Source organism: Eurosta solidaginis, chromosome 4 (genome assembly GCF_040869045.1).
Source record: "Eurosta solidaginis isolate ZX-2024a chromosome 4, ASM4086904v1, whole genome shotgun sequence".
In the NCBI taxonomy this organism is placed as follows: Eukaryota; Metazoa; Arthropoda; class Insecta; order Diptera; family Tephritidae; genus Eurosta; species Eurosta solidaginis.
Window position 1 is genome coordinate 143,702,647 of NC_090322.1, and position 12,290 is coordinate 143,714,936.

Genomic DNA, 12,290 nt, shown 5'->3' on the forward strand with positions numbered 1-12,290 from the left:
CTGATATTAATACTACTATGAAATAAAATAAAATATAGTTCATATTAAAAAAATTTACTAGTCTTATATTTTAGTAAATATTAAAAAGGACTATTAAAAAAATCACAAATTCAGGTAGCTTGCTATATACAAGTGTCATGCGACTAGGTAATTTTCAATTATTTTTCTAGCTGGCGGAGCATAAGATTTTCCATTGCTAAATTATGCCTTTTCAATTCATCTATTTCCTCTCTTTTTAATTTTTCCATTTCCTTATAATGCTTTTTATTAATTGCATATATTTTGTCAATCGCCCTATATATTTTTTTAATATTTTCTTTTTGATCAGTGGAATCTGACACTGCACCTTTTATGGTATCACAGAGCTCGCGTTGAGTTGACAATTCTTCTTGAAGAATGTCAGAGGAAGATCTCTTAGATGGCACTCTTTTTGAGGAAGTGGGCCTTTCAATCAAAGCATTTGGGGGTCCCTAATTCATACAAACACTAATAACTGGGTCCTCATGCAATACCTCACAATCAATCCCTACCACAGTCTCACTCAATACCTCAAATCCGCTAGCTAACTCACACTCACTCTCTTGGACGATGTCGTCCACAACACCACTTTCCCTAACTGTAGTTCCATCTTCAATTTGAATGTTGCCATCAATTTGCTGCAATATCTTCTTCCTAGATGGCAGTCCAAATTTATTTCCCACTCCCTCCACGGATTCCTTCATACCGATCAACTCAAGTATTGCCCTTTCTGTTGTGGAAAACTTGTATTCGTTATTTGGGCCACCGCCAGTGCCTCTGGAACTCTTATGGTTGTTCGCTGCTTTTTGACGCACGTATTTTTTTTGATCAGCCCACACCTAGAACACATAAGTTTTTGTCAGCTTGTATGTATACAACTTTTTCATGAAAATAATCACCTTTTTCCATTCTGCAATGCATTTTGCTGGTGGTCCGGCTGAGTTCAGCTCTTCCTCAGCTTTACGCCAAAATCTGTGTAAGGCTTCTTTGCCTCCTTTAAAACAACCTTGCGCAATTTCCGGATGACTTTGCATCAAATCGATTAGTAGTTCTATCTGTTGCTTATTTGTACTTTTAGACCTGAAATCAGGAGTAATATAAGAGAGTATTCTTTTATTTATTACATACCTAATAAAATAAGTAATTTTCAATTCAAAAAATACAATTTACTTACATTTTTATGAAGCGTTCCTTTCAGCTTATCAAGTGAACAATTTCTTTTAAAATGAAGGAAAAATCTCCCTCTCACTCACATTCATAATACCTACTTTTCTCCCATAACCGGTTTCCGCTTTTTCGAACATTGTTCAGAATAGGAGGAAAGGGAGAAGTGAAAAAACTCACACGGAATTTTTATTTAGAATACGAGGAATGGTGGAAGGGAAAAAACTCGCACGGAATTTTCGTTTAGAATTGGGCTGAATAATAAATAGGGAAACTTCAAATTTAAAAAAATGGGCGTGGCACCGCCATAACTCGAAGAAAAATTAGTTCAGAATAGAACCATATATGTGACCCGGTCTATGAAAATGTGGCTTAACTCAAAAAAGAAATTGCGAGAAACAGTTGTTAAAGATAAATAATGCATTTCTTCAGTTTCTTAGTAGTTTTTCTTTTGCATTATGAACAGTTATGCCCAAAAGGCAAAGCGCAAACCAGTTTCTAACCGATATTTTGGCTCCATTGCCATCGAAAAAAATGCTATAAAAAAATCTGAGGATGCTTCACCAGCCACCAAAGTGGCATCGAAGGAACCAAAGGCTTCATCGTCTTTCATTTGTGCTCTTCTTTCTCTACATTTTTAGTACTCTTCTAAGCAAGTTAGAACTTTCTAGTTTTCACCACGTGAAAGAGCGTCTCAAAAACTATGGAAACCAGAAAAAAGTGGAAAAATTTTGTTTGAGTCATAAGCCACCTTTTCATAGACCGGGTCACATATATGTATATGTATTATTGCGCAGCCTTTTAACACTATTAACCACACAAAATAAACAACAACAGCATTTAAAGTGCACAGCTGGGTATGTAGTGTTCGGCTTCCCCCGAACTTATACTTCCTTACTTGTTTTTGAGTTCAGATGTTCTCAAGAATTTCCTTCATACTCTTAATTTTAAGCTTTTTGAAGCAGTTTTTGTCTGCACATGGTGATATGATAGTGAGAAAGAATTGGCTGACATTTAACATAATAAGGTCAACTCTCAAAATTTAAATTTTTTTATCGAAGAAAGTTTCAACCAAACACACGTATGTATATACATATATACGCATGTGTTCATACAAACATACATAGTATTTGCCAAATAGGCAAATCATTTTGAAATCATTTACATTCTTGACATCATAAGTAAGAACTTGGGCACCCGATTTCTTTTAGCCTCTAATGCCTGGTTTTTCAGAGGAAGTTTAAATTCTAGTTAAACTTGCCTAGAGTTTAACCTTGCCAATTTGTTCGATAACATACAAATTTGCTGCTCATATCAGCTTAAGCGACCGAAGTGCAGGTTTAAACTCTAGTCAACTTGAACTGGAGTTTAAACTCGCACTGAAAACCCCGGCCTTAGTATTATTAACCTTTTTGATGTTAAAAACGTTTTTTACTAGTACATTTGCTCCACTTCTCAAAATAGATATTTGCAGATAATAATTTGGAACTGCATATTGAACTGAAAGCCCACGTTGAATGTCGACGTTTGCTATATTTGGATCAAATTCAAATCAGAATATTTTTTACCTTCGCTCAACAATAAATACTCGTGTAGACACAAAACGTAATACGAAGGCGGAAATGTCCCAAAAATCAGCAAAAATTGTCAATCAATATAGGAGTATATCTAAGTTGTTTGACATAAATTTAACTTATTAAGATTCCCGATAATGAAAAAAAAATTACAACTGTGCTTATGAATTAGTTACAAAATTTATGTAAATAGTTTCGCAAATATATATATAAATAACACGGTTGTCACCCCATGTTTTCATTTCGGACCAAAATGCATCGAAAAAATGACCACGTTCCAAAAAAAGGACTAAATTTTTGTTTTATTAAACGGTTTTATTTAGCTTGACTCTGTGTTGTGAAACAATTTTGTAATTAAAATTTAAATAACTTCCCGATAAGCTACAAGCTTGAAGCTTGGGATATAGTTCAGAACCCGATGACAATGCAATAATAAGAAAAAAACTCCGATGGAGGCGCACGGATCGAAATATTTCAAAAAATCGTATTTAAGTTCCTTTTTGCTCATATTTGGAACACATATTACATACAGGAGTAGAAAGCGACATATGAAAAAAATCGTCGCCAGGGGGCGCAAGGATCTAGATATTAAGAATACTCGTATTTGTGGTCCCAGAATATCATTTGTCGGGTACCACTAATTTATATATATATGTAATATCACAAACAGTATTCCTGCCAAGATTCCAAGGGCTTTTGATTTCGCCCTGCAGAACTTTTTCATTTTCTTCTACTTAATATGGTAGGTGTTACACCCATTTTACAAAGTTTTTTTCTAAAGTTAAATTTTGCGTCAATAAACAAACCCAATTACCACGTTTCATCTCTTTTTTCGTACTTGGTATAGAATTATGGCATTGAAAAGTAAAGTCCTCTCTCGGCGAACGAAAATTATACTCTACAAGTCACTTATCGTACCCGTCCTGCTATATGGGGCAGAAGCATGGACCATGACAACAGGGGCTTTGGGAGTGTTCGAGAGAAAAGTTCTTCGAAAGATTTATGGACCTCTACGCGTTGGCGATGGCAAGTACCAAAGAAGATTTAATGATGAGCTGTACGAGCTATACGGAGACATCCACATAGTCCAGCGAATTAAAACGCAGCGGCTGCGCTGGCTAAGCCATGCTATGCGAATGAAAGATGATGCTCCGGCCAAGAAAGTGATTCTATCAGAACCCGCCTATGGAAGCAGAGGTAGACGGCGGCCTCCACTCCGTTTCATCTATTGTGTTCGAATTGTGAAGAGTGAGAAATTTGAATGAGGGTATGAAAGGAGTAAAGAGCCAAACGGTGTTTAGATAAGAAACATACGATGACGAAGAGAGGTAGGAGGAGGTGGTGAGATGAAAAGATTTTTATTTCGAATTTGTCGACTACGTTGCTTGGCATTTAGATGCCTATTTATTTTAAGCTTATATAACAACAAAATAATTTTTATTATAGAGACCTAATCATGTAACAACACGTATTCTCCGAAGAAAGCAAAAACAACAAATTCAACGGTTTTATTGTTTAAGCATTTAACCTCATTATCCAAGTGGTCTGGTCTGTAAAATTTTTGCTATTTAAGCCGCTAAAAACAGCATTTTCACTACACATTGTGAGCCGCTGGGTGTTGTTGCATAAAAAGTTTTACTAATAATCGCGTTTGAAGTTTTTCCAATATGAAGTTCGAAGGCTTAGAACTAGCACTGTTAGTTTGTGGTAAGTGGTTTATCTTTAATTTATAAAAAAATAAAAAAATGTCGGCAAACTTTTGCCCAAGCTACGTTCAGCTAAGTAAACTTTTTTTCCGCCTGCGCTCAAAAGTGTACAGCAGAACTTTGAATAACAGAGTGAAGAGCCTCAACGAATAGGCCTATACCTATGGTGTCCTAGTCTATCTCTTCTAAATATTTATTGACAGTCATCAGCAAAATGATTAATATCTCAAACTTGAACTTAGTTTCGCTTGACTGACAAAGTTTGTCTTTTGAAGAACTGAAGTGCACAAGAATTTGATTCAAGTTGAGCTCGATACTAAATTATCTACTAATTTTATTGACGCTTACCCGTTGAAACGGTTATGGCCGTCTAACTGTTACGCCACGCCAGTCGATTTTTCGTTGCGTTAACTACCGCCAATTGGCCAGACCACCTCTTCCTTCCAGCGGAGTGGAGACCGTCCGTTTCCTCTGCTTTCATAGGCGGGTTCTGATAAGAATACTTTTTTTAGCCAGAACAGCATCTTTCATTTACATAACTTGATCTAGCCAGCATAACCGCTGTGTTTTAAATCACGAGACTTTTTTTATGACTGCATTAATCTTGTCATCATTAAATATCCTTCTGTACTCGTAATCGCAGTCGCGTAAAGGCCCATATATCTTTCGAAAAACTTTTTTCTCTAGAACTTTCCTATAGAGAATGATTTTCGTTTGCCGGGAGAGGACTTTACCTTTCAATTGCCTATCTTTGTCAGGCGAAATAACTGGAGAGATCAGGGAAGTAGTTGTTTATTTTATTACATGCCTCATCGATGGGTATGCCGGGACCAGAAGCCATTATCGTGCAGTCTTCAGCGTAGGATACAATGGTGACTCCTTCTGGTGGCAAAGGAAGCATCGATATGTAGAAGTTAAACAAAATCGGTGATATGACACCCCCCTGTGGTACCCTTTGTTTAGTTCTTCTGGGTTTTGATCTTACGTTCCTGAATTTCACCAATGCTTGGCGACCAGATGGATAATTTGCGCTCCGCCTTTTGAGACTTGGCGGAAGGGAGAACCCTTCCAAGTATTGCAGTATCGTGTCATGATTGACTGTATTAAAAGCTATTGATAAGTCTAGTCCGCAATTTATCTTTGTGTTGATGGCATTTAGCGGTGATAGTGCTATGTAGTTTTCGAAAGCCATACTGATGATTGGCAAAACGCAAGTTTTCAGTGAAATGGGGAAGCAGAATGGCTTCAAGTGTCTTGGCTACTGGCGATAGGCTGGTTTCCCATGCTTTAATAGCGGGGATGACGAAGGTGGACAAAGACAGGTTGACGACATGCGCTAGATATTTAAATTCCTCTTTGTCAAGTTTTTTAAGCATCGGCATGGCTATGCCATCTCGGCCTACTGCTTTAGATGCTTTAGCATGGACGATGGCATCTTCAACCTTTTTGGCGGTGATGGGCCATAGGGGACGCGTTGTTTTTATGCTTGTGTGCGCGTCTTTTAGCCATCTGGCTTTGTCAACCGCAGAATGCATGCACGTATTGTCGCCAGAAAGTGCTCGCTCATTTTTGTTCATCCAACAACACTCGGGTTCGATAGGGACTTTACGGTAGACCATAGTTTACCTACATCAGCAGAGGGGTTACAATTCTTTAAATGCTCCTCCCATTCCGCTTCCCCCCTTTTTTTTTTGGGGGTCACCAAGGTCGGTACTGTCAAATAATCTCATTTAAATAAACGAAGTCTTATACTATATCAAAATTATGTCCACCAACAGTGGCGTGGTTGCCAAGCGCAAACGGGATAACTCTTTGTTAGATAAGAGCCGCCATTCACCACCAAACTCATCTCTTCCCCTTCTGTTTCCAGTTTGGAGTAAGCAGAACTTAGGCGCGGGTGTTCAGGCGGTCGATATCAATGTCGTCAACATACGCCAGTAATTCAGGCTTTTAAAGCATATTATTCCAGAGCAATTAAGTTCTGCCGCTATTTTAGTTTTCTCGAGATTCATATTAAAGAAAACACATATAGCAATCACTCTGTCGTAAAATTCGTTCAGTTTTGGTGTTTGCTCAACGTCATTTTGTACAGTCGTATAAGTTTTGCAACAAAACGAAATCCAGCAATAGCGGCATTCGTCTTGTCGAAGGCGGCTTTAAACTCGACGAAAAAGTGATGTGTGTTAATGCTTTGCAGGATTCCCCTTCTTGTGGACTGTGAAAAGAACAGTTTGATTTCAATCGTAGGGCTTTATAAAAACCATTAGACTCATCGACGTCGGAATGGATTGAAAATATTGAGTTTGGTAAATTTTTCGGGTGTAGCAAAGAGTTCTCTTAGTTTTTAACACACTCACAAACTCTTTTATTTGCTCCAGCATCATTGATGAGACTGCCGGTACGGGCAGCAGTTTACTGAACTTGATCAATTTCAGGTTGACGGCAAAGCACCAATTAAGAAGCAGAAGATGCGAACTCTATGACATTCGTAATTAGTATTTTTGAAAATTTTGCTATTTTTCAGCTTTTCTCATCATAATTCAAATGACAAGTGGTGAGGATACGGAAGATCAACTGGTACAACAACAACAAGAACAACAACAACCACAAGAAGAACAAAAACAACATCAACATACGGAAGAAGAAATAAATGCAGAATTAGAAACAATACCACATGACAGTTTTGAGGTTATGGTACGGAAAAAATTAAACGATACAGAACTCAAAAACAAAATTCGTTCAGTTTATAAAATATTCAAAAAAACTGCTCGAAAAGTACTTGGTAATGAGCGTGTGCGACAGCTTATAAAACGTCTTGTGACAAATCCGAACTAAGGAGCCGACAAAACCAGCGTAAGTCCATGAACTAAGCAAGTCCTGTCGCATATTTTATATTTTATTTGAAAAGCCCAGCAAAATGTCTTATGCAATTATAATAAAATATAAATTTGCATGAAATAAAATGAGTGGCAACACTTTTTTCATAAATGAGATTTTTTAGCAGATAAAGGGATGGGTGGTCAAGATGAAGTCTGCCAGTGAAAGAGAAAGGAAAAGTGCGAGAGATATTCAGAGGGAGTAGGGAGGGAGAGCGCCTTTGAATAGCAGAGTAAGAGAAAGGAATGTGCCAGGTTGTACTTCTGAGTAAGCGCCTATTCAACTTATGACCTTAAACTAAAGTAGCACAAGGCATCGTCCCCGTCGTCCTTACCCAAGTGAAGGGTGACCCGCGCCATGACAGCGCCCCTTCCACTCAGCCAGCCTAAGCTAAAACTGAGGGGAAGGAATTAAATGGCCATGAAGGCGTCGGGCCCCTCAACACCTAGGAGGGCGCGGGGGGCAAAGTAGCACAAGACATCCTCCCCGTCGTCCTTACCTAAGTGAAGGGTGACCCGTGCCATGACGGCGCCCCTTCCACTCAGCTAGCTAGCAGGAGGGAAAAGTATGTCTTTAAAAAGACATCCACTCCCGCTGGCTCACCTGCGAGGACTGAATTGCAAAAATGCAAATTCGCTGTTTATATGGGTGGTGCCGCAAACTGGTTGAGAAACCAATACACCATTATTGTGATTTTCTTGTGTTGGCGGAACACACCATTGGTTTGCTATCAGTCGTTGGTAGCGTGTGGTTATTTAGCATAGTGGTTGTTGGCTATGCTATAGAGAAATAAGTTCAGGGGAGTTCAGGTTTAAGCGAATAAGGAAATACGGTGGGGGGGGGGGGGGGGGGGGGGGTGCAATGTGTCGTGAGTGCAATATAGATGTTGCGAAACTTATTTTTGAGTTCAGATGTTCTCAGGAATTTCCTTCACACTCTTAATTTGAAGCTTTTTGAGGGAGTTTTTTGTCTATAAATGCTGAGATGATAGTGAGCAAATACGTTGACATTTAACATAATAAGGTCAACTCTCAAAATTTTAATTTTTTTATCGAAGAAAGTTTCAACCAAACATGTATGTATATATATACGCATGTGTTCATACAAACATACATAGTATTTGCTAAATAGGCAAATTCTTTTGAAATCATTAACATTCTTAATATCATAAGTAAGAACTTGGCTCACCCGATTTCTTTTAGCCTCTTAGTATTATTTACCTTTTTGATGTTCGTTTTTTACTAGTACATTTGCTCCTCTTCTCAAAATAAATATGTGCAGATAATAATATTGAACTGCATATTGAACTGACAGTGACCGCCCACGTTGCATTTCGACATTTGCAATATTTGGATTAAATTCAAATCAAAATATTTTTTACCTTCGTTAAGCAATAAATACTCGTGTAGACACAAAACGTAATACGAAGGCGGAAATGTCCCAAAAAACAGCGAAACTGGTCAATCAATATATGTGACCTGAAATCGTCAAACGACTCTATTTTGCGAAAACAAATTTTCGAGAAAAACGCGATTAAAGATTTGAATAATCGTGTAGAGGGCAGCTTGTACTTTAAATGCGATTTGTGAAAAAACTATTAAACTATTATTGTTCCATTGGAAAGCGCGTTAAATTTCCTATAAGAATCGCTTAAAAAAATGAAAAAGGGCGTTTTCGCACAATAGGGTGGTTTGATGATTCCAGGTGACATATGAGCATATCTAAGTTGTTTAATATAAATTTAACTTATGAAGATTTTAGATAGTAAAAAAAATTGAACTGTGCTTATGAATTGGTTACAAAATTTAATGTAAATAGTTTCGCAAATACATATATAAATAACATGGTTGTCACACCATGTTTTCATTTGGGGTCAAAATGCATATATAAAATTTTAATAAACATAGCGAAAAGAATGCACTTGGCTTTCATTCAAACACAAATAATTAATTCAAGCACAAAAAAAATAATGTGCACCCTTTTTTTCATGGACGTTATGACAGCGCACTGCCCTCAAGTGGCACAATAAAACCAGGCTAATTCTTTTCTATTTTGTGTTTTTTTTTTTTTGTTTTTGAAATTGTGAAATATGTCATATTTATAATTTAAAAAAAAAAAAAAATTTGTTTTTCATGAGCAGCGGGTTGTCAAGCGTCACCTACAGAATAGATATCATCAGTTCAGTGTAATACTTCAATAAATAGAAAAGAAATATTGGAAAAATACAAATACTACATTATTTAGGAAAAACATTTTCACATTTCTAGGATATGTCTATGTCTTTCACCAAACAAACGTTTAAACGTAGTTTTGCTTGATTGTAATGAAATAAAATGTATAGCGCAGTAAGGTTTTAGTAAGGAATGGTTATAAAGATCACGTTGTGGCAAACTCAGTAAATCGTAAATAAAACTAAGCAACTCTGTTATTAAACTTCGTAATGGAGCCTAGCTTCATTAATTTTGAGTTTTTAACTCTAACCCGAGGCCTCAGATTAAAAATCAAGCGTTTTAAAACCCCGGGCGTTTGGTCGGGTACGTCAGCCACTGTGCCACGACTCATACGCTTACAAGCACATAAAATTACTCATTTATAACTCTTATTAAACTGCTCGCCCTCAATTGCCCAAAGCTTAGACACTGTTCAATAACGGAACGGGTTTATATGTAATTAGGTACGAGAAACTAGTTAACAATGTTGTCATTGAAATTTATGGGGCTCTGCACGCACCTACGGGAATAATTTTACATCAAACATTTCTTCCGAAATCAAATCTCTTTTGCATTTACTTCAAAAGCTGAATATAAAAATATATTTTTAAATCGCAATTCGTTTAAGATTTATAAAGTTATTGCTTTCAAAAAGTATTTCTTTCTTACTTCCAGTAAAAGTATTTCTTGAATTTCTTCATCGAGCTCCTTTGAGCTGGGTGAGAAAGATATAAATATCAACGTTCCAAATGTGAACTAACGCTTTCAAAAGGTGTTACTTTTTTTTGGGCTTGTTACTTTTTGTTTGGCACGTTGTCCTTTACAAACTCTCAATATCTCTTGGTATATTTAAACATAAATTAAAAGAGTGTCAAGTACACTTAATATAAAACAACTTAGTTTCATTCATTTACTTAGTTTTCAGTTCATTGTCATATTTCTCAAAGACACACGTAAATTTGAAATATAGTCCTTTAGCTGGACTAGCGACAAAAATCTATCACGAAAGGTGTTTGATAACCGATCGAATATTTAGCCACTGAAACAAGACTTTTTATTTAATAAGTCCGTTGTTTCTTAAAAAATTTATAACAATGTGTTTGCCCAAAGATCCAAAACGTCTCTTTATAATGCCTCGCCTAATTATTTCCCAAGTGAAATATCATTGTTCAGCTACATTTTATTGACTGCGCAATTTTTGTGGTAAAAGTTCTATTGAAGTAATTTGAAAATTATGTGTGGGTTAACGAATATGTGGTAAATTTTGTGAGTAGTAGTATTTTGAATTTTCGCCTCAGTGAAAAAGAAAGAACAGTACCAAAAACATAGCTAATGCCTAAAAAGGACCAAAATTTAAAAAAAAGGGACCAGTAAACCAAATGGGGTTGGAAGGGACCATTTTTAGTCCAAATGGACCAAAGTGGCAACCGTAATAAATAACTCTAGATACATACATATACAGCGGACGAATAAATTTTAAGTCGAGCTTCCAAAAATTTTTTTTGGACTGCCTGTGCTACCACTGTGTTACGCAAGTCATAAATCTTCAAAACTCCACATTTATACATAGTTGGACGTCAGTAGAAATATATACATGAATATGTATGTATATACCACTGCTACTGTATTTAAGTCAAGATTTAGTTCGCTCGTTCGAATTACCTTGTTCGCCCACACTTATTGGCTCGTAGTGCCTAACTCATTTTAAATAACCCTAAAACGGTGCCTATTAATTTTGCTTGAAGTCGTTATTTTAAACATTTGTTCATACACACCCGGCATGGACATCATTTACTTATGACAGCACCAAATAGGAACTAGTTCCACAACAAGTCATTATGGGGCAATTAAGCTATGAACGAGCCACAATGAAGTTTTTATTTAGATGCGTTCAACGCAATTTTATGCATGACAGTAACATCGCCACAATCACGCAAAATGTGGCGTTTGTTAATGGAACATTCCAAAAAAGTACGTTTTATAACAAAACGTATGATTTCACACAAATATTACTTTAACTCAGTTGAAAATTATGTTTATATAAATGAGGATAGGTTTTGGAGTACTAGCAAACTCTTAAGTATTCTTTAAAGCCCGTCACATAAGCGGTTTTTCATGCAGATGCGTTTAACGCAGTATTATGCAAAATGAGTGGATTACTCGTATTTTCATGGAGCACGGCAGATCCAGCAACACTGGCGCCATCTGACATGAAAAAGTAGCCAACTTCCAACATTTGTTGCAAGCAAACCATAAGAAGAAGAATTTGACATTTGCTTTGGCTAATGGTGCTTTCACACTTTGCAAGTGAAATTATTTTTCCCACTCGTTGGAACTTGTAACGTAGCAAATGCTACGCCACAATATCTATTTCCTGTTTAGCGCCCACCCCTAACATCATATTTTCCATTTACTGCCCACCCCTAGTAGTGTATGTACCGGCATTCATATATACATACATACCGGCCCAACAACCATCGCTCAAGCACAAAGCAAGCCAGCGATGGTGACCGCACAATGCTTGGGAATTTTCATTCGTGGCGTGCTGTGCGCGACAATGCGAGCATAATTCCCAACGTGTTCATAGTTACCTATGAATAAAATGATTGGCCGGAATACACCAGGCACACATCGCCGTAGGTAAGTGAAGTGCGTCAATGGCGGCCGACAAGGGGTGGCCTTTGGGTTAGGAGGGTGCGTTACAATGTCGGTTCCACAGATGGTACGCCCCCCTGCTTATC

The 12,290-nt window shown here is 37.1% G+C and overlaps 2 protein-coding genes and 1 long non-coding RNA gene across 7 annotated transcripts in view; 1 reads left to right on the forward strand and 2 right to left on the reverse strand.

Moving 5' to 3' along the window:
• LOC137250425 (rac guanine nucleotide exchange factor JJ) overlaps positions 1-12,290 on the reverse strand; it is a 215,473-nt gene that overhangs the window by 154,878 nt on the left and 48,305 nt on the right. The gene's annotated exons all lie outside the window — the stretch shown is intronic.
• LOC137248226 (uncharacterized) lies at positions 599-1,315 on the reverse strand. The gene is made up of 3 exons (XR_010952127.1): positions 1,193-1,315; positions 918-1,098; positions 599-857 (listed from the first exon to the last, which is right to left on the reverse strand). It is a non-coding gene; the product is annotated as an uncharacterized lncRNA (long non-coding RNA).
• On the forward strand, positions 4,309-7,425 carry LOC137248227 (uncharacterized). The gene is made up of 2 exons (XM_067779105.1): positions 4,309-4,463; positions 6,987-7,425. Exons 1-2 carry the CDS (start codon positions 4,424-4,426, stop codon positions 7,295-7,297), a joined length of 351 nt encoding a protein of 116 aa, XP_067635206.1. The 5' UTR covers positions 4,309-4,423; the 3' UTR covers positions 7,298-7,425.